Genomic DNA, 22611 nt, shown 5'->3' on the forward strand with positions numbered 1-22611 from the left:
TACATGTGGTTCATGTTTTAACTATGGTTTGTTTGACTATCTATGACACTTTAGTGTTAAGGATGTTGCATTAATGCAGAGGTAACAAAGTGGTGCAAAACCAGTTTGCTTTTTTAAGGAAGTCATGTTTTGCAAGTTGTGAGAAAAAGAGCGTTCTTTTTGTTATATCAGCAGCTTGAAACAACTGAAGTTTGCACTGTTAAGCGAGTGTTGTGTAAACAGTGTTGTCAGTTTTGCCACAGCGAATCAATTTGCTGTTGACCTAGTCAACTACAATAGATAATTGCTGTATAGGAAAACATAAAAGAATGCCAATAAGTAAGACAAAACATAAAGTCAATACATGCAGTTAAATTCCTTAGAAAAGAATCTATTGGTTCAGAACGTCAGAAGGACTTTGCAGAAATGAGAAGTTTCACAGACCAGTAGATTACGTTAGTTTGAAGAATGCCAAAGCTAATGAATGACTGGTTCGTAAATAAAACCGTCGAAGAGTTTCACACGCTGTGATAGTGCTTGGAAACAGGCAATTGATTTTTAATTGCTAGCGTGCATGAAAAGCCACTATGATTAGAGTATAATGGCAGTAGACCTTAAAACAATCAATAGACTATGAGAATACCTGCGCTTGCATTCTGGTAGAAACTAATTGCGATGTACGTACATTTTTTGCTATAGAAGATCGTTTGGATGCAATCTAGTTGATTTTTGTTGCCCAAAGATAGGTGAAATTTGTTAGCAATTGAACTGTTTACACGTTTGTGGAATTGTTTTATTGGAGCTAAATTATTTGTAACTGAATTATTCTGTTGTTAACTCGTGGGAAAGTTGGTCGCTTTGTTGCTTACAATGGATGGATATTTGATCTCTAAAATTACTTTTGAACCAAGTCAACTTGCGTTTTTAATAAAATCAATAAAACTCTGACGTCATGACAACATAAGAATGAGTGGTTTTTAAAATCTTTTTTGTTTCTTTTTGTCATGATTGATAGTTCAGATAAGGACGAGGTAAGATTAGTTGCACCTTTAGACCCCACAAGCAGATCAGCCGTCAAAATCAATTAATGAATAAATCATTGATTTTATTTTAGAAAAAAAATCAAAAGTCGATAATTGATTACGAAAACTTTTGAAAGTACTTCAAAAACTTCGTTACTTAAAGGTAATTTACGGGGCTTACCGTTATGAAATGTGTCAGCAATATGCATCTTTCGGCACGGATTCTTTGCAATGGACCAACGCGTAGTCATTATTGTGTGTTACGGTATGTTACAGAGACACATAGAGTAGTAGTGATCGTTAAAGCTAAAGTTTAAGTATTTCTGTTGCAAAATTTTAACAAAAATTAATTGCAGGGAAAAGAGAAAGGTGTGTACCAAAAACGACAAATCTTGATGCACAAATTTTCAACAAAATTTTGATGTAAAACAGATGGTTTGTTTTCTTAGTCAGTGATCAAAACTGATCCCTATCTTTTACGATTTCAGATCATTAATTTCCCAATTCGTAATGAGTGCATAAAATCTACTAATACTACTACAAATTCCGTTTTGTTATTACTGGATAGCTGTAACACTATACTCGTGATAGGGACTTTACCTTCAATCGGGCAAATCCGATTGACCTCCGAGGTGAAACTGGACGCCTGCTTTGCAGCTTATCTTTCTCAGCATCAGGAAAAAGGTAATTGGAGAACATTTGTTACTTATGACTTGTTGTAATATGTAAATAATAGTGGGCAAGTCTAAGGTTTGATTGATGGCTTAATGCAATGTTTTTGGTAATAGCACGTTCTAGCATCTGACCGTATGGTTATATCCGTGCTGAAAAACTGTACAGTGTATAAAGTATGGAGAGAAGATTATCAGCTGTTTGTTTTTTATAATGTGTTTTTTGGAACAACATTTAAATTGGTGGCTTTTGAAGTAGTCTATGGTTGTTGCAAGTTGCAATAAAAGATAAATTATCATCTCTCAACAGTGTTTGTATCTTTTAAAACAGGAAATTTATGTTTAGATTGCACATGTTACAACGATCGCTTATACTTTGATTTTGTTTGCAGAAGCCAATATCACATTGACAAAGTTCATGACAGCTGTTTAATAAAATTATGGTGAGTACAAATGTAGCACCGAGCTTTTATGTTTGTCAATGTTGCAAAACGTTTGTTACTTGATGAAAAAGCATGATTTCGATCAGGCAGGGTGATGTGGTTGCGGATTAAAGTCAACGTTCCAACGTATTTAGTAGTTGGCTGCATCGCGTGTTGTTTTTACATCATAGCTCTTGTGTATTTAAACCCCTAGTCGATAAAAAGTTCACTTTGTACATCAAATTATTATTTGTAGTCTGGTGATATAGCGTGCCCCCAACACAACTCTTGTGCAAAATCGGCATATCATTATAAAGACCTCCTCTCTCCCAGAACTATTTACACATAGCATTTTACTTTGCTTTTTATTTAGAAGCTGCAACGCCATATACTTTAGAAGTGATATTATTAGTGACATGTTTGCTTATTTAGTGCTTGGTCGATTAGGCAGGGACCTAGCTTATATTTACCGACAAGTTCCACCATTCTGCACTGCCAAATCGACTCATAGCGCAATGAAGATATATCCAAAAACACAATCTCTTCACACTGACAGATAAATGAGCATACTCCATTTGTGACTTCAAATAGCCGGCGAAACAAAGTGTGCACTTAGGGGAGCAGCTTTAGTATTGACACATCGCGTTTTTATTTTTGTAAGTATTACACCCACTACAAAAAATTGGAAGGTGTCGGTGATTTGCAGCCTTGCAATATCTTTGAAACTATTCTTCTGAAAAAGCTCTTTCGTTGGTCCAACTTACATTGTTACATGTGCTACTTTGTAGTTTGATATAACTTAGATCGTAGAAAGTTGTACATTTTGAAGTTATGTTATTAATTGTGTGACATAAGTCTGGTTATTAAAATATGTTGCTCCAATCTTCCCTGAATGAAATTTTATTTAAATCATTCCGAAACGTTTCAAGGAAATCGTACAAGCGAAACTTTAACTTGTTCAAAACAATTTGATCATCTCCCCTAAAAAAACACCCTTAGCTTGTTTTCATAATGTTTTGATTTCATAGCTATATTTTCATAAAATATTTACTTTTTTAAATTGTTGTGGCATTAGGCTACTTTAACCCTATATTGATCAAGTAAAAAAGCTTGCAAACATGCGTACTTTTAGTAATGCTAAGCCAAACACTATCTTCAAGTTTTAAATCGGTTAATAAGTTGATGTGTAAGTAAGTAGTTAATAATTTGAAGTTCTATCAATGTGTAACATTCATTGAACCGTTTATCACTACGGGTTGTCGAACAACATTTCAACAGCTTCCATGTGGTCTGTAAAGACAAACTAAGAGATAAGTTCTGAACGCTTGGAAGTGTCCGCTTTTTACACCAAAGAAAGTTCAGCGCGCTTTGCTACATCCGTGAATGTTTACACTACGTAAAAATCTCATCACATTCCAAACTGTACCTGCTTTTTTGATTACATCATATATCCTTTTAAACTTTTAAAAGTGACATCACATTGTCCCTAAAAGACTATGACTGTTGAGCACTTCGAAATGCCACTTGAGTTTGTGGACCTAATATCATGCCATTACCAGTAGACCGGTAGGCCAAGGCAGTGATTAGGATGCCTTTCACATCTCCTCGACTTTTGTCTGTCTATTGAAAGCCGCACTGATAATAAAAGGTGGTCGAACGCTATGAGATAATGTGATTCCGGTTGCAAACGTTTTGTTGCTTTAAAACAACATCAACAAACGTTCCATCGTTGCAAAGAAGTTTGAGATTGTGGTACCATTTCTTGAAAGTAACCTTTGTACTGGGTTTTGATGTCAATCTCCAACCGGAGCTCCTTCTTACTTGGGTACTTGGAGTGATATTTCCTGATAGGATTATTTTTCAACGACTTTTTACTGACTATGCTAAGTTTCTTAAGTACACGATAAAACTTTTTAAATGTTTTCATGCCGAAAGGGAAGAACTACGTCACCTAACCTATCTACTGATTCAACAAAATTTCATGGCAATAACGCATAACAACACAGAAACTCAACAGACAGCAGCCTCAAGTTAAACAAAAGAGCCGCATTAATGAACGACTCACTGACTTCAACACCATTCGTCATATCACATGACTAGGGAACTGTGTTCCGAAAGCTAGTGCAATTCGCTATTACCACAGCGAACTCGTAACATCAGGCTAAAACAGGTCGTTAATAGCCTATCCACATTGTGAAGTAAGCAACGACCTTGCTGCAAAAAGCGAAACTCAATCCTTTGTGGAAGCAATTTTGCATATATTCTTTGATAATGGGAAGCAGAATGACAATTCTGGGTACTTTCGTCTGGTTTAGTGATATTGGAGGGCATCTCATTTGTTGCTTTGTACATTGAGCAGTAAAACACAAAAAATAGAACAAACTTAATGGAGTTTACAGTATGAGGAAGGTCGCAACTGATCAATGCTGCAGAAGAAGCAAAAGAAACAGGTTCAGCAGATTATTATTCTTCTCTCCCGCATTTGTTGGCCGCTGAAAGAGCCAAACCTCTGTTGTGCATGCTGACATGCTTACTTATTGTGCCACATGTTTCGGTTTGAGTTAATCTCCATTTAAGCAACTTTCCGAATGTTCAAGTTTGGTTTTTGCTCTTTGATATTTTTTTTCCTACAAGCTGCACAATTAAAGTTGGTGTACAATTAGTTGTTTAGCTGTTGTTTTTTTTTTCAACTAAATCGGCAAGATTTTGTTGTTCAGATCCGCATCACAACCAGGCACCATTGTCGTTAGAATAAGTAGGCTTAGCACAAACAGATTTTTGTTAAACTCAAACACACTTGACTTAAGCAAGCCCGCAAACACATGCGCACTTTTTACACTGATTCTACGCAGCAGCCGCTTATTTTACCAGTGCTAAAAGAACAAGGAGTTGTCTGAACTCACCCTGCGTTTCCAATGCAAAGTACATCCAAGTGTTTTTATCTACTACTTATAAAGTATTTTTGAGATAAGTTTGATTGGGTAAAATGAAACGAACCAAATTTAATGCGATGTGTATATAAACCAACCATTAGATAACAGCCCAAATATGTTATTATAAAAGCTCAAACGCTAATTTAAAATTATAATAGTGTTATTGAAAGCAACATAGGCCCCAGCTAAAAAGGTGCTCTTTTTTCGCCCATGAAACTTTACAACAGATTGTCAATTCTTAGACTAAGTTCGATGTCGGTCCTGTCTTCGTACGACACATTCCTCTAAGACAGGGGGTTCCCTACAAGCTCAAGTTTTCATTTCAGATCGCACAAAAGTTTAAACGTCTGTCGACGTTGAAGCAATAAAGAAACAAAAGTTTGTTTGCTTGGTTCTTGCAGGTGTTTTAAAAAACCAGCATTTGTTAGTTTGTTGTTGGAAATCTAAAGCCAACGAAAAAGTATCACGGTCATTTTGACAGATATCTTGTACCAGGGTAGTTGAACGCTTCACTTGGCCTTTGCCAAGCAACAAGCTGTGACATTGAGCTGATTGATAGCCGCTTCATGTTGCTTTAAAATCACGTTTATCAATGCAATGTGGCAGTAGGCCACTTGTTTTTCACTGAAATAACTTGTATCCACGCATGTGGGCCGTTCTTATCACACGCTTTGACCCATGAAGAGTCAAAACTGTTCCATGAAATTCATGCGGGATGACTGGAGATTGGCTTTCAGTGGCCACTGATGAAATGTATTACTTTAAAATTGATTTTTTTGGTCCACTTTTAAGAATGTTGGTGTTTACATGACTAAGAACTTGAAATCGCAGCTTTTTTATATTGTTGAAGTAAATCCGTTTAGTTAATGACTTCATGCTCTAAATCCAAACTTTAGTTTTTGTGACACTTTTACTTGTTTTAACGTTATACTGACGCAAACAGAACGAATATCATCTCTTTGAATGGTACTGGGTTTGCTAAAACCGTTAGTGTGGTAATTTGTGCTAATCCACCATGACCATGCTGTTCAAGTAGTTTTGACAACTGTTCATGCTATTTAACATCGTATGTGTCATTGTTTTAAGATGCAATGGTTAATTGGTGCCAGCAATAATACTTTGATTTTTGCAGTCAAGTGTTCGCATATTTTAACCCAGGGTGTTGTTTGCTGACGGTAATAGCTACTTCAGAATGGGTGTGTTATTCGTGAGTGGTAACTGATTCATTGGTTAGTCTCTCACAAAAAAATTTCTAATGAGTGCGCAAGTTAATATTTATCGGAAAAACCTTACTTGTAGGCTATACAAAAGATCTGCACAATTCCTGCTAAAATGATTACAAGAAGTATTATACTCATGAAAAGTTTACTTTGTTTAAATTTCAGAAAGTTCAGTCTCACTGCAATATAAGATCAGCTGGGATTCCTTTACCTCTTAGGCCCAATCCCTCTTCTCATGCTGCTCAACCAAATAGACAAGAAAACAGCCCCTACCGTCAAATTAACCACCTTCATGTAAGTCGTATTTACTAGCAGTCTTTATTCACTAGTATAACGTTGTAAATCTTTGCATCGTTTTTTGTTTTGTTTGTGAATTGACCATTAGTCTTAGTCTTATACTACCATAACACTATAAAAACATAGCTTAATGTCATATTATCTATCTTTATGTCAGCATTTTAAAATAAATGCAGGGTAGGCTAAAGAGTTAAATAACATGTTTTACTCAAGTGCGTCTGTGTTTTCTTAATGTAGGAGACGATAGAGTTTTTTTTAACGACCAGGTAGTGTTCTACTGATTTCCTTTTCGAGCACAGTGGCTTCCTTGCAAGGTTATTTTATAAACTCCATTTTCATTTGTTTTACGATATTTTTTTATTGAATCAACCGTACATAAACTAGGAATGTTGTCTTGGAAAAATCATGGGTTTTTATTGAATAAATTGGCATTTAACTTTTAAAGGTATTTGTGAAAGAAAAACATACCGTAGGTCTACTGGTAAGTTGACTTTGGGCTGGTTGCGGTAAAGGCAGACTTCCGTTGTTATGCTAGTAATTAAATGTATTTTGTGAAACTCGTCTTCTTTGTAATTTAGTCATGAGGCGTAAATTTGATGTTGAAGAGTCTTTAAATTCAATCTGTGCCAAAGTTTGTTGTAATTTTATTTTGTGTCTCATTGTAGGCAGCACATGTGGTGGAGAGCAGGAAACAAGGCTAGTGTGTGTAAATATGACGTCATTCAGCGTGAGAACCGAATTTTTTCTTCCAGAAATGATCCTTGAGGATATTCCGTTCAGTCAGGCTTGAATATTTAACCTTTTAGTATTCGTTATTTTCTGCATTGATTGAATGTCTGATAACAGAACTAAAAAAAAAAATTGTTTCTGCCATGTTGACGGCTTATCAAGGTCGTGAAGCGTTGAATCCATTTGTGAAAAGTCTTCATAAACTAAGATTAGGATGGCTTTTTTTTTGCTACGCAGATTCATAAATCATCATCATCATCATCATAATCCATCGTCGGTTTGTTCCCCACTATTGTTGGGAATGAGCGAAGAAATGTATGTTTGTTTCACATTGCCACTTCAAGGATTGGTCTACAACCCAGTTTCTAGTTAATTTGACGTTGAAAAACCTTTTAAGTTTACTATAGAAATATTGCAACTTTTTCTCTAAAGCTTTCTAAAAAATTGCTTGGGCACAAGTGGGTCTCGAATACCTCGTAACTAAAGTTCGTCAATTTTCACATTTTGTGCTCAAGTTAACTGGAAGCAATAACTATAACATGTCGTGAGACAGGTATGATATTTATCATCGGTTTTTAGTCACGAAATGGTGCTAAGCCTGTTGTTCAATGTCGTAAGTAAGGTGATTAAGTGTAGCTTTCTGCTGCAATGGATACGCCTCCTCCCAAATTGCTTGGCTGCTTTGTCTCGCTTAAACTGTCAGAATCTGGTCAAAGCCACAATCGTGGTATTATTCAATACTTCAAGTGACAGTTGTTTGTGCTATTTGACTTTTGATAGTTTGCAGAAAAACCACACTCGTAAATCAGTAATTCTTGACAGTGACAGTTCGAACAAGGTGGCGTGGGTTACCAATAAAAGCGGTAGGCAACTTCACGTTGTCAATCTGATGTTTTGATTCTGCTTGAGTAATCCTGAAGATGTTTGTCATTTATCTGTAGATTCGCTTATTGCCTTGTCTTTTTTTGCTTCATTTGCACGTTTCTTAGTTTTTCCATTTCATTGAAATAAAAAGCTAGTTGCTTGTTTTTGAAAGCTTTTCTTCCCAACTGTGAAAGTATTGCTGTTGTGATGAATGACTTTTCCACCTTTTGAATGCAGATGAATACTACTTGTCGGCTATAGCCTACATATTCAATCGATTCCAACATTTTACCTTTACAAAACCGATTTACTCTATGTTTATTCATAGATTGCCGTGATATACTTTTTTCAATAGCAATTTTTCTCTAATGCACCTTCAGTTTATTTTAGTAAGATAGCATCAAATACCCCGCATAACTATAACTTAATTAGCCTTATCATCGACAGCCAGGGTCATTAAAAATTCCTTGGCATATTTTGTGTGGCCGCGGGCAAGCTTAAGATCTTAATAAGCAAATCTTATCTGGTATTCCTCAAAGCCTGTCAAAAGGCGTGAAAACTCTGCCAGAAAAGAGCGATTGACGACATTTTAATTAAAATTATGTCTCTAACAAAAAAACATTTGAGTTTTTCGTATCCAAACGTTAAACAGATGCAGTTTTAAATAAATATGGCGTATAGACATGATGTTTCTTGTAATAACTTCCTTCTTAGGGTTACTATGGTTTATTATCCGTTTTTAAGCAGTGAAAGCAAGATTTTCAAAGCGACTAGTTTACGGCTAATGGTATCGACGCTGTAGCACAGCATTATTGGATGTTTTGTGGACTTCTAGCAGTCAAGGCTTAATTTTTTACAAGGTTTGCTCTGTGTGTCTTTTGGCTTAATCTGTTGCTTTTCGGTGGTTTTCCTACAACCATGAAATGAGAATTTTGCATGTTTCAGGAAGGAAATATTTTGTATTGTTTGGATACGCTACGCAAGCAAGGATTAACTTGTTTTTTCTTGGATTCTTCGTTATTTTAGTGAATAGACTGCTACTGAAACTAGTGTTGCTAGTGATTTGTTGCTTTTGTAATGTACCAGACATCGTTGCATTTCGATTGCCTTGTAAAATCAGGAAAATTTATGTTGTAGTGAAGTAGACCTTAAAAAATAGTATAATGGCTAAGTTTAGTCTGTACACGACTGAGAATATTCTGTGTCATGTATAGTAGGCTAAGCCTATTGTCAGTTGTTGAGTTGTGCTACACATTTTCAAAACCTGCAGCATTTAACATATCCATTTTTTTATTTCAACATATCTCTTTTTTATGGTGAGGTTTGCGTGAAATATGCAAGTTTAATTAATATGGAGTTAGTATATCATTGAACACATCAGATTTTGGCAATCAAGAAAAATTCTGCCTTGATTTATAAGTACTCTAGTTGGACTTAGTAAATCAGCTGTTCGTTCATCGTGTCTCATGATGTGGTGCCACGGTTGGTTTGAAATGATTTGAAATAACAAAAAGCAGATGTGTGAAACGGAGTGGTTTCCGCTTTCCGCCTGGCACTTGTACGTCTTTCAAACACTTAGGTTTTGACCGCTACTTGTTTTGCTTTGGCAAACATATAGTTCTCCAATATCTCATCGTGTCTGTATGTGATAAGTTACATACCATTAGCACTTTAAAGTTAATATTAATTGCACGACGAATATGTAACAATCTCCAATTAACATTTTTGGTACCTGGTGTACGTTTGATAACAAGGGACGATGAGACAATTAGTTGAATGTTGTATCACGATTTGGCTTCATTTTTATGGCCTCTTTAAATATGCAATTGACTAGTTCACTTCCATCTTCAATTAAACAAAATTAACTGAAGTGCTAGTTTAATGTATCAATACTTATGGTAACAAACTAGTTTTACGGTTTTCGTAACTGAAATTCAGTGAAACTGTTCAGGATTACTCTGAACAATGCTGTCTCACACAAAAGAAGAAGAACTGAGATGTGGGTAGGTATTGACGCAAGCCACGCTTATAACTTACAATAGAACTGTACAAATCAATACTGATTGCTTTTCAGGTGCTTCCCTCTGATTTTGACAATATGGAAGAGTCTCTCCGCGAAGCTTTGCGACAAAGTAATCGACCATGTTTGACCAAGAATGAAATTGGCAGACACATTTCACCAACATGCGAGGTAACAGACGCAAAAAAGTATATCAAGTAGCATTGGCTATTCGGCATAGTTGCTGAAGTATAGCACGTAAAGCGAGAGATTATTATAGGCTGTTCTGAAGAGCAATTGTGTAGCCATTGAAGCATTTGGGCTTGGGGAATTCAGATTTTTTGTTTTTGTATTGTTTGGCATTGATGTTACTTTTTTAGTGTGACTTCAGATGACCTGTTTCTAAATTGCGTAACATTTTCTTCGTAGTTAAGAAAAGGTGTTATGATGTCAAGTTAAATTTAAAAGCAACGTCACGTTGCGGGTTTTTCAATTATTTTGTAATTTTCTCTGAATTAGCGAAAAACCTGATTCTTATTTACGTCAGTGTTGTCCACAGAGCACCCACGCGAAACGTCACAATTACATCAACGTCAACGAGCAAGAGCAAGCTCGGCAAGCTAGAAATTTCCGAAGTGTTCAAAATTTGTCCGAAAACGTCCGACAGCAAACAGCTGGTCATCAGCCGGTAGACAACGGTTCAATGATTCCATCGTCGTCTGCTACAAATATGCTCGGAAGCATTGTAAGTTATTTAAATTTACAGTCGCAACGTATCTAAATGCATGTATCAACGTATGACAAATAATAAAAAAAATGGCAAAATACACCTTAGTCTTTATCGTTTGCAGAATTCTGAAGAGTTTCGAAACTACTGCGCTGTACTCACAGAGCGAATTCAGAAAATGGAGGAACAAAATGTTCAGCTGCTGAGACTTTCTGAAAAACAAAAAGCTGAATACGATCAGGTATCTTGTTCTGTGCGATGCAATATTGCATTAATCTTCCGTTAAGTGAAAAAGATTTTTATGCCAGAATTAAATTTAGTTCGTCTTATGTCCACATCCTGGTCATTATAAGTATTAGACCTACATATTACATGGTATCGTAGAGCACTGCAGACAAGTGAATGATTTAAAAAAAATGCTTATTTTCAAATTGATGAAATGCAAACATGTTGTTTGCTTGTGGAAGTTTAGAAACACTTACCCACTGGTCGTACCCAAGCTTAGTCTGATGGTTGAACATTTAGATAAAGTGGACGGAAAAGTGAGAAAGCAAATCTTTGTGTCCGCTTTCAGGCATGTTTTTGGGTGTTTTCTCCAAGACACAGCCACATGTTCTTGAGCTGTGTCGTACCAACCTCCTTTCGAGTGCCGTACCAATGCCCTTACCACTCGGCTACGCAGCCGACGCGCAGATCTGGTAAACGAGGCTGACAATGAGACTCAGAAGACCCTAACAGAGACTCCGTCTGCAGTTACTGTTCTTCATGAACAGATTTTGCAAAGTGACATCTCCAACAACTACAGTATATCATTTACCTGATTCCTTTAAAAAGAGATCTATCATAATTTCGCAAAATAAAAACTCTTAAAAACATCAACAGTATTGTAAATTTAGGTCGCAGCCCAAGTGGTCCAATCTGAAGAAAGTCAACGCATTTTGGTGAATGAATGCAGTAACCTAAGAAGGCAGGTCCAGCAACTTGCCGGCCATAACAAGATGTTGAGGGAGCAACAGCTTTTCAGCCCAAGTCTTAATTCACCCAGCTCACCTAGAGTTCAAAAAGGTTAGTAAATTATTATCATAATCAAGCCTTGCTTTTTTTGCAAAATAGCTTTGAGGTGGGCTAAATGCTGCGCAAATATGGTTGTGCGATTCTCAAAAGGCATTACTTCTTTCTTCATTGGCTTATCCATAAAAATTTATTGATTCTGCAACATCTCTTTTAGCAATTATAAAAACTTGAATTCGCCTTTCAGCACGATTCTTATGGACAAGTTTGTTTCGGGATATGACTAGCATCGACTACTTTTGTTCCGACCTCACTGCCAACACAAACTTTGCTTCCGGCTTTTACGCATTTTCTCAAAACTTTATATTACTGTACAGGAAGTGTTTTATATGCGAATGGATTCTTTGAAGAAAGTCATCCCGAGAAAATGCCACCAACAAGTTATAATGAATCCTTGGAGGTATTGCAAAATCTGCACAGTAGCACAGATCAACGAATGCCAAATGGTGAGCCTTGTCAACAATCGATTGGGTGTTTGAACCAAATATAGTTTGAATCGTAAACCACTGGCAAAAGCTAGTTTTATTGCTAAATGCTTTGAACGACAACTTTTTGTTCTTTTGCAATAAAAAATGTTAAGCTCGTGTCAAACGAAAGTAAGTTTGTCACCAAAAGCAATAAATCAAGTATGAATTTCTCCCTTTCTAGATTGTGCTCGTGACAAATGCAAAGTTTCCGATGTCGCTGTGATTGCTCAACTTCGGTCCTCTTTACAAAACTCTACAATGATTGACTTTCAATCCACGACTCCTTTGAACTCCATATGCAATAACAGTCTTAGCCCCGATTCAGAACAACCTCCCTTGCCCCGACGGGGCACCAATCACGAGGTTTCTCACAAAACAAGGGCCAATTACGACTGTTCGGACTATGCTAAACCGTCTAGTATTTGCGCTACCGATGCCTGCTCTTGTTGTTCGACTCGTTCAAACTTTACCTCAAAGCCTCCGCTTCATCACGCCACGTATCAGTCTCAGCAACAGTACCAAGCGGAGAGAAAGCCACATTCATCAAGCCAGCAACGAATCCCAAAGACAATTAAGTCTCGGGATACTGGACGGGGCAAGCAGAGCGATACCAACAACCAGTCTTTTGACAACAACGCTTACGTTGAAGTGGAAATTAGACAAGGAAAACAATTCAACTCTTCCCAGCCCGTGAGTGGTTTTTCTCACCCTACTCAAGAAGCAATGATTGTGTACCCTGAAAGTAAAGTGATTGATACGCAAAGTCAATGTTTTAACCACCCTTCAAGTTACAAAAGTTCTATGCGTCCTTCAAGCCTTGTGATGGATACAGAGACTACACAAACAATCATACCAAGCCCCACGTCTTTGGAGAACCAGTTTCAACCGGTTGCACCTGCTTCATTGACTATGTCCCCTCTGTCGCCAAAAGACAACTTTGAAGTCTTTCAAAAGCCGCATGTAATTAATAATCGAAATGGTAATAACAATGCGCCAGTCACTGCGAGAAACGTGCAGGATTCTTATAATCAACAAAGAAAGCTGGAAGACACTGGAACAAACCGGTTTTCAAGGAAATCATCTTCGTCATCTCTTACTGAAAGTCGCACTAATGCGGTTAGTCTTTTCCCCAAAAGCAGCAACAAATGTTACATAAGAAGTTCTTCAATCACGGGTAAGCGTTCAACAGGAAATTTGTGTATATCTTTCTTGTTGATTTGAGTTTTTCATTAAATACAAATTCCAATACAAAATTGTTTTGTGTCAACGATTTGCGGATTTGCGTGTTTGATATGTGAACAAAGAAAATATCTTTTGTAAAGTGCTCTTCAAGAATTACAATCACAACTACAAGCTTAGATTGGTTCAGCACTTTGAAGCGGATTGAAATTAATAATGTCATAACTTTCAAAACAAATTTTGATACTTTGACATTATTCTACGTTAAACCTCAGTGTATCAACTGCGTTTAGAAATGGATTAACTAAGAACATGTTTCAGATCTTCCATCGCCACCACTTCAAACCACAAAACAGATGACCAAAATTGTACCGGAAGCTTCTTTGGTGCAAAATCCAGCTCAATCTGGTTTAAACCGCCGACCTCGAAGTAGCAGCGCAGATGCAACACCGTCTTCTCCAAGTTTTACTAGGTTTGTGGTTTATTTTAAGCGGGTTTGACGCCTGTTGAACAATCTCTTCAAGTTTTCCAATGAAAGTGTACAGCTGTAAAGTTAATTTTTTTTAAAAAGATGTTCGAGACTGGATGTTAAGATTGTCTTTAAAGACCAAACAACACAAGTATAATCCGATTTCTCGACACTTTTTTCGACACTTGATTGCAGAGTCTTTATTGATTTGAGTAATCTATGTAGGCATTAAGCGCATTTGCATCGAAACGTAATCGTTTGTACTTTTTCAGAGCCAAGTTTGATGAAAAAAGGAGAGAATGGACCAAAAATAATGATGGTAATTGGAATTACAATTTGCATTTTTGTTTATGCTTTTAGTAGTTACTTTCACGTCATTTTATTCAAATTTATACATTCTAATAGTCTTATATGCAATGTTGGCTAGGCTAACACTCTCTTTTTGTCAAATTGTGCCACCCTTCAGTTGCAGTGCTATGTTCAGTTGTTCACATAGTTTTAATTCGACTGCGACAAATGAAAAAAATGCTACTTTACTAAGGGATCATCTTTTCATCACCTAGTGTCGCCACCACCACCAACATCTATTATTACTCTACTGTTTCTGATTCGTTTTTTTGACATTTATAACTCAATCCTGATCGAGCATCCTGGTAAAAACTCAAGGGAACAAATTGCAAAAGAAACAAACGAGATCCAGGAAATATTTATCTTGTTTTGTTGTTTCATCATTGTGTTTTGTTGCATGCTTTATAGACAAAATTCGTATTCGCAACGAAGCACAACAGTTTCCCCTGAAAGAAAGTGATTCCAAGCCAGATAATTCCAGTTCATACCGGCGCGGGTCGTATTCTGCAGCATGTCGCAAATCACAATCTCTTGACTATTTGTACGAGCAAGCTACAAGCAAACACAAAGCAGAAGGCGATCAAGAAAAGGAAAGATCCCTGGGTGCTATGGAGAAAGAAAATATTCAGGTGAGCATTTTATTTACGAAAATATGAAAAGTATTTTGCACAATTTATGGTAAATCAAAAGCGTTCGTTGGGTTTTGCCTACATTTTTGGTTATGTATTGCTTAAACCTTTTTATTTAAAAATATAGATAGGCATATATAGATTTGCCAATTGAGCACTCTGCTAGCAGACACCTTGCTGTTGCATTGCGCATAGCTCACCGCTCCGGCAGTTTGAGCACTCTGGCAAGATGGGTGAAAGTATCCAAATGTGGTTCCATGCGCACCACAAATGGAAAAATCATTACGCTGAATTACTTATAAGGCGTTTAACTGCACTAACCAGACCTTAGGGTCGAAACAGTGACGTCTTGTCTGCAGTTAGATAGGCATAGTAGTATACACCATCATTTGATGAAATCAAAAACTTACCTAAACCGAATTCTTCAAAATTTCAGTCATCCACATATTTCCAAAATGAACCAAGTTGTTTACCCGAATCTCCAGCATTTGACCTAGAATCGGAAAGCAATGAACAGTCGACTTCCGATGAAAAGAGAAGTGTAGATGACGTTTTCATTCCTTCTAAATTTGGATTTCAAAATGGAACAACACCAGGAAGTCCTCATGAGATCATGACAACTCAGAAGAAAGCTGATGTTTTAAATTTAGGGAATGAGAACACACTGCAACAGGGTAAGGTGGAAAAGTTAAATAAGATGGCTTCCAATTTTTATTTAAATAATTCTTTTTGTCTTTGTTTTGTAGAAATCTTTATCCTCGGACTGAAAAACTTTGTAATTTTTATGTAGAGTCTGAATTATTTTCAAAATTTAGTTAATTTTTTTTCCAGATTTGCCACCCAAGAAACAGAACATATCTTCTCCGATTAAAAGCAGATTGCAAAAGAGAACCGACATATCATTCCTCCAAAATAATCTCTCTCCGAAAAAACCAGAAAAAACTGAGAACAATCAGAATCTTAAAGTTGGCAAAGGATGGGTGACGTCACTGCCTGATGATGTCATGTCAGAAAACCAGGTTTCTGGGCCAAACGATGGAAGGTGTCGTGGACGTCATTATAGCGAAGGTAAAAATGTAGACATTCGTATATTTCAGTACAATTATCTGCAACACTGCATTTGAATCGACATTCGACAAGCTTGCGTAATGCTGAAGTGAGCAGAGCTTTAAAATGTAACAGCTAAGCCTTGTTAATCCGACCTACTTCGTTTCATCAAGACATTAACTAGTCTTGGTAATGTAGACACTAAGTATAATCGACTTAAACCTTTTTAGGATCAGCGGCTAACAAACAAAAAGACAAGCTCTTTGGCGACACAAAGCGCGGACAATTGAGAAGACATCGAAGTGTTGGGAATGATATCACCGTGAACAAGCGAGAAAGCTCAAGATACCAAACTAGTTCTGTATCGAGACTAAATTCAAGTAAATCGGACGTTTGTGACGATACAAAGGGAATTTATTTGCAGCCCCGTTTTCCTTCAACTAACCCGCACTCCCGGTTGCACTCTTTTGAAGCAAAGCCAAAGACGGAAAGCGGAAAAGTTGCTTCAAAATCCTACCTGGCAAAACCGAAAGAAATGTCAGGTGGAAAGCCACCTAGCATTGCTTCAAAATCTCCGAAAAACAATTTGCTTCTTCATGCTGATCCTGCACCGAACAGCGCACCATCTGGTGAAGAGGTTAGAAACTCTTCTGTCACTTCAGAATATTCACCAATTAAAGAAAAATCCTCCGTATCGGCAAGAGGAAGAAGCGTCGCAAAATCAAGTAAAATTAACTTGCAGAGTGTGCCGTCTAGCGGAGAAATGAAAAAGAAAGTTGCCGTTAGTAGCGGAAAAGAATCAAAGTCATTGGTCAATCTCATGAAAGCAAAGTTCTCACGATCATCTTCTGCAGGACGTTCGACTGCAGCTGGGAAGAAGAGAAGCAATGAAAAGTAATTATACTAATCTTATTTGTGGAAAGTTAGTTGATTTATGAAAATTAACTTCACGATCTTTAATTCACTTTTGAAAATATTGGTCTCAGGCAATAATATTTTGATGTCAATGTTTGTTATGAATTTATGGAGTATTGACAATAGACTTTGCGTTTTTGTTTCTGTTTGTTATTCACATTTTTACATATACAAACTACATATAAAAACTACATATACAAACTACATATAAAAACTACATATACAAACTACATATAAAAACTACATATACAAACTACATATAAAAACTACATATACAAACTACATATAAAAACTACATATAAAAACTACATATACAAACTACATATAAAAACTACATATACAAACTACATATAAAAACTACATATACAAACTACATATAAAAACTACATATACAAACTACATATAAAAACTACATATACAAACTACATATAAAAACTACATATACAAACTACATATAAAAACTACATATACAAACTACATATAAAAACTACATATACAAACTACATATAAAGACTACATATACAAACTACATATAAAAACTACATATACAAACTACATATAAAAACTACATATACAAACTACATATAAAAACTACATATACAAACTACATATAAAAACTACATATACAAACTACATATAAAAACTACATATAAAAACTACATATAAAAACCGACGCTTCATTGACATACGAAATTCAGTAAAAATAAACGTCGAATAACTTATTTGGTGAAGATTATGAGTTATGACCTTTTTTACCATCAAAGCAACCATGTCGATAGGTCTGCATCTTTTAATTGAAAAGTGAATTTTGTCTGTTTCATGATTTGTTTTCATGATCCACTTTTGATAATATGCATGGTGTATTGTAAATACCTTTGTTTAATATTTAAATGTTTTTTCTTATTTTGTAGAATTTTTGATCACTTTCCAAAGTCTGGAAGCACATTCATTGATCCACGGACATTATCGTTGGAGCCGAACTCTTATCTTCCTCCGGGAAAAGATGGGTCTTCTATTAGACAGGCATCAAAGCAAAAACTTGGTGAAAATAGCGATGCGGCTGTTGGGAGAAAACTCAGCCAGCCATTCCCTAATGGGATTGAAGACTTTCGTTCTTCTTCTTCACAGCTAAATAAGGTCACTGAAGAGGTTTTGTCCGATGAAGGTTTTGCGGAAGGAAGTACAATAGAACGGACAGAAAAAGACACTCTGCCAGCCTGCGAAGCGGTAGTTCCCGCAGAAACAGATTCGTCCTCATCATATCAGGACCCTGTTTTCACAAGCCAAAGTCAGGATAAGGAGGAGTTGATTGGTTCGGATAAGGAAAACAAAAATTTTGCAAAAAAGCAAAACGCAGATTGGTACGAAAATGTAGTTTGTTTGGAACAAGAAACAAAACCAACCAAAGACAAGAGATTTCAAGTTGTATCATCTGATCATGAAAATACAAGAATTGTAGACTCTCCCCCAATGAAGCAAAAACACACTAGAAGTAAAAATCCCATAGATACACAATACGAAAACTACTCTTTGGAAGATAAAGTAAATTCAAAATTTCCAGCAAGCTCTGAAAATATGCACATAAAGTCACAAAACTCACGTCCTCACGGAAAAGAATTTTACACCACACACGTCACTCTCATCCGAACCTCTCCTCCTATTCGGAGCCAGCCACCATCTTCAAACGTTACGCAACCAAACAAAGCAAAAAGTGCTCTTAAGATCCCAAAACCGGCATCTGGAGGAGCTCTAAGCAGAATTATGAAGACAGTATCTAGTTTTGGCAGTAAAGAGGACCTTAATAGTGTATCTTCTCCAATAACTCAAGGTACGTAGAGATTTGAAAGTTAACGTTGAAATTATGTTGGGTCTCTGTCTAAAATAAAAATTATTTATCAAGTATTAGCAATGTAGGAAAAGACATTATGTATTTACCTGTACAAGATTGAGCAAAGAACACGCAATTGTACGTTTGCTCTTCGTTAGCCACGTCGTTGGTGTAATCTTCACGCCAGGTGTGAGATTAGCTATCAACACCACGCGATTAGAATCAGCTCGTACTGCCGAGACTTGCTATAGTTCGATGCAGATGCAGCTGAAACGCTGTTAATGTTTTTCACGCTCGATAGGGCACAATTAAATTACTTTGATGCATCCTGAGCTTTCTTAATTGTAATGTTTATCCTTAAAACGAGCATTTTTTTGTAGGCAAAGATAAAAAGAAAATCAAAGGCAACGACATCCACAAAGAATTCGAAAATGCTTTCATTAACTCAGTGGTTAGTGCAGAGTTATCCCAAAACACAGATGGACGCAACAATCAAGCAGAACTTACTACTCCAGTAAGTTTCACCCGGCATACCATCATAGAATTAACTGCTGAGTGGCACACTGTTTCGGCTTTACACCCTTATCAGTGCAAGAGGTACACTGGGCATGACCACGGAACTACAAAGCCGAGTTGCAATTTTCCAATTTGTGGTCCCGAAAGAGGCCACAAAATTGGTACTTTTGCCAACCTTGCCAAAGTGCTCAAACTGCAAGCAGTGAGCTATGCGCAATGCAACAGCAAGATGCCTCCAGTAAAGTGCTCAATTGGCGTTAACCAAGAGCTCGTGCTTGCTTACCCCCCTAACTGTGAAATTCAACTAAGTTGGTGTCATTAATGGGTTCTTGTCTTTCATCGTGCATTTGAATCGATATCATTAATTGCTGGTGTGTCTTACCAAAACAAGCTTAGTTTTTGTTTAGTGCAGTATAACGCTTGGCTGTAGCTGTAAGTTGTTTGCACAAAGGTTCTTCAATTTTGGTAATTGGTATTGTTGTAAGTCGACTTGAAAATAAACAGTATTAGCAATAAATAGTTCTTACTTTTGTACATGGTATAAAGTTGCGCTCGTGTTGTTTGTTCTTTAATTTAATTAATTTCTTTGTTTTTCAGGAAGTTCTCAAAGAACAATCACCACGGATTCTTCCTTATCCATCTTTCTCCAGCGCTGGGGACAGCTTGGCAACAGGATCCATCGGAACTGGATCAAGTTTTGGATCTCTTCCTTCTGATGGGATCGAGAGTAACCACAGTGGAGATGTGATAGACTATCCAGGGATCACATCCTCTGGATCTTCCGATTCTCCCACAAAACAACCAAACCAGAGGATGAGCAAAAACAAACGCAATAGTATGACATCGTTTGGTGTTTCTGGTCAAGGAGGAAAAACTGGAACCGGTGGCTCCAATGCATCCACATCCAGTTCCGAGCTTTGCTTCAGAACAAGAAGTTTCCTTCCTGGATCAGGATTTCGATCTCCAAAAACGGTTTCTCCTGTAGCTAAAGTGTCTCCTTCAGGAAAACCTGCAGCTAAAGAGACATTTCAAAAGATGGAAAACGAACCAACTTCCTCCAATCTTTACATTCAACGAAGGTCTCCAGACATACGCAAGCAGCATTATCTTCAGAAGAGCAAAGAAATCAAAAGACCCCAATCTGGTTCAAGAACTTCAAAAATGGTACCACCAAGCAAAGTTCCATCAACAGGAAAAGTAACTGAAACTCGAGAGGGCACAAAAAAAGCATCCGACCGAACTTCTCCGACTTCTCGGTCAAACCAAGTTCCAAGAACTAGGTTAGCGCCCCTCAATTACGGCATGGGTCCACCCACAGCTGTAAAACCTCAATTAAGACACAACGCCGCAAATAGAGAAGGGTCTAAGCCGATGTATGAAAACTTACTGCTAGGCCAACATCAAAAACAATCAGAAATTCGGCAATTCAACATGCCAACAAATAGGTAAGCAGTGTGACAATAATTAAAATGTAAATCAAAATATTTACTCATTTAGTATATACATTTTAAAATTGTTATCATTGTCCGAAGAGTAGAGGAAAAAAACACATAATGACTGACATTTTTACTTTTATTTGCATTGTTTGTGTTGACTTAATGTTAGCTGAGATTAATTTAACAGAAGCAAGAATAAATTTCGTTTCATTTGTATCTTTGCAAGTGATGTTAAAAACCAATTAAAATTTCTGTGTTTTTTTTGTCTAGGCAACCAGGATCTTCTTCAGGGATTCCGATGTCTCCTTTTGTCTCCACAAATCCAAGCCAGGTGGATTATCAAAGATCCAAAAAGAGTATTCCTTCTCCTGGAGTCTTCAACCGCTCCAAAGCAGTTCACTCTGGAGCACGAGCAGAAAAATAAAGGCTTCTTCACTTCAATTGTATTAAGAATAGAGTAACTTGATTGATTTAAAGACGATTTACATTTTACCAAATCTCTTTTGTTAAGTTTAACAAAGTGCGATTGTTGCTTTGCGTTAAAATCTGCAATTTGCATTGTATTATTGAACTCAAGGCTAATTCTATACAGGTCGTAATTTTCAGTTTATTGTGCTGTTTTGTTTGTGCAATACCGTTTCGTAATCATTGACTTATGCGAAATCTCACTCTCTTTATTGTTCTGTTTTCCCTTTTTGTTTGCAACAGTGCTTGTGGCAGGGCAACAAAAGATTACACCTTGACTGACTCGGTGTTAGTAGCCGATCTGTTTTGCCACACACGATTTATCTCAATCGTTTATCAGTCGTATCTCCAAAGCCCGGAACAATGAAAAGAAAATATTACTTGCAAATACTAATTGCTGTCTTGGCTTAAACTTAACTTGACCTCTTTTTGGTCAAGTTCTTTTCGGTTTGTTTTCGTTTGTGTTATATCTTCGTTCGTCAGGAAGTTTAGTTAACGCTACAACTGTTGAATTTGCTTGCTTGTTTACACCATTGTGCTGTTACCAAAGCAACTTTCCTTTTTACTTCGTTTCGTTTGTGACTTGTTAAACAATTGTTTTTCTTTGTCGTTTATGTGACGTTGCTATGCGTTGACCCAATGCAAAACGTTTTAGACTGTTGCTGCTATTTATTGCTGTAATTACTTTTCAATTATCCATGTATCGATGTTTTTTTTATTAGTGAATAAAAATGTTAAAATCTTACTCTGTTTTTATATGTTTCCTCGGTCTGCAGTCACAGTGCACATGCCATTAAGGCAAACGCTACCATCAATGCACCATGAGGATGTTTTTTGTTTGTCGTATCCAGGCTTACGCCCTGTGATTGAAGATTTAGATTAAGTGCGCGGGAAGGCAAGGAAGCCAATCTTCATGACCACCTTCAGGCATGCCTTTAAGCGTCTTATCAAAGACACAGCCACATGCTCTTGAGCGGTGTCGAACCGGCGCCCTTTCGAACATTGTTCCAGGGCTCTCACCACTCGGCAATGCAGTCGACTATAAGGATGATCACCGTCTTCCCTCCACTCCCACTGACTTTCTACCTGTTCTGTCAGGGATTGCCCCAGCCAACCTATGGAGAAAATAGACACAGCAAATAAAAAAAAAAATACTGTCGTATTTCATTGGAATGTCTTTTTGTTGAAAAGCAGCACAGAACTATTGAAAAATAAATTTTCTGAAACTTACAGAAAAGGCAAGTTTGAAAATTAAAACCTATTTGGCCAATTTATTGGCGCAGCACACAGCAATACAGAAAATCTGGCAGCTTTACCACGAATTAGTAAATTGCGGCAAATTCCGCGTGGATTTGTTGGGGATATTGAGCCACGGTTT

General features: G+C 36.9%; 1 protein-coding gene across 1 annotated transcript; it reads left to right on the top strand.

Moving 5' to 3' along the window:
- The first annotated feature begins 1564 nt into the window (after positions 1 to 1564).
- On the top strand, positions 1565 to 21978 carry LOC145765170 (uncharacterized). The gene is made up of 19 exons (XM_082576945.1): positions 1565 to 1685; positions 2065 to 2115; positions 6413 to 6541; positions 10212 to 10328; positions 10696 to 10881; positions 10988 to 11104; positions 11760 to 11928; positions 12252 to 12380; positions 12583 to 13575; positions 13902 to 14052; positions 14322 to 14368; positions 14806 to 15026; positions 15463 to 15700; positions 15858 to 16094; positions 16304 to 16967; positions 17900 to 18816; positions 19197 to 19330; positions 19930 to 20777; positions 21039 to 21978. Exons 2-19 carry the CDS (start codon positions 2113 to 2115, stop codon positions 21190 to 21192), a joined length of 5454 nt encoding a protein of 1817 aa, XP_082433071.1. The 5' UTR covers positions 1565 to 1685; positions 2065 to 2112; the 3' UTR covers positions 21193 to 21978.
- Positions 21979 to 22611: the final 633 nt, after the last annotated feature.

This window comes from Aplidium turbinatum, chromosome 2 (genome assembly GCF_918807975.1).
Source record: "Aplidium turbinatum chromosome 2, kaAplTurb1.1, whole genome shotgun sequence".
Classification (NCBI taxonomy): domain Eukaryota; kingdom Metazoa; phylum Chordata; class Ascidiacea; order Aplousobranchia; family Polyclinidae; genus Aplidium; species Aplidium turbinatum.

Coding starts and splice junctions, on each gene's coding strand:
- LOC145765170 (XM_082576945.1), top strand. Junction 14,369..14,805: donor ATGGACCAAAAATAATGATG/GTAATTGGAATT, acceptor CATGCTTTATAG/ACAAAATTCGTATTCGCAAC. Junction 15,027..15,462: donor TGGAGAAAGAAAATATTCAG/GTGAGCATTTTA, acceptor TCAAAATTTCAG/TCATCCACATATTTCCAAAA.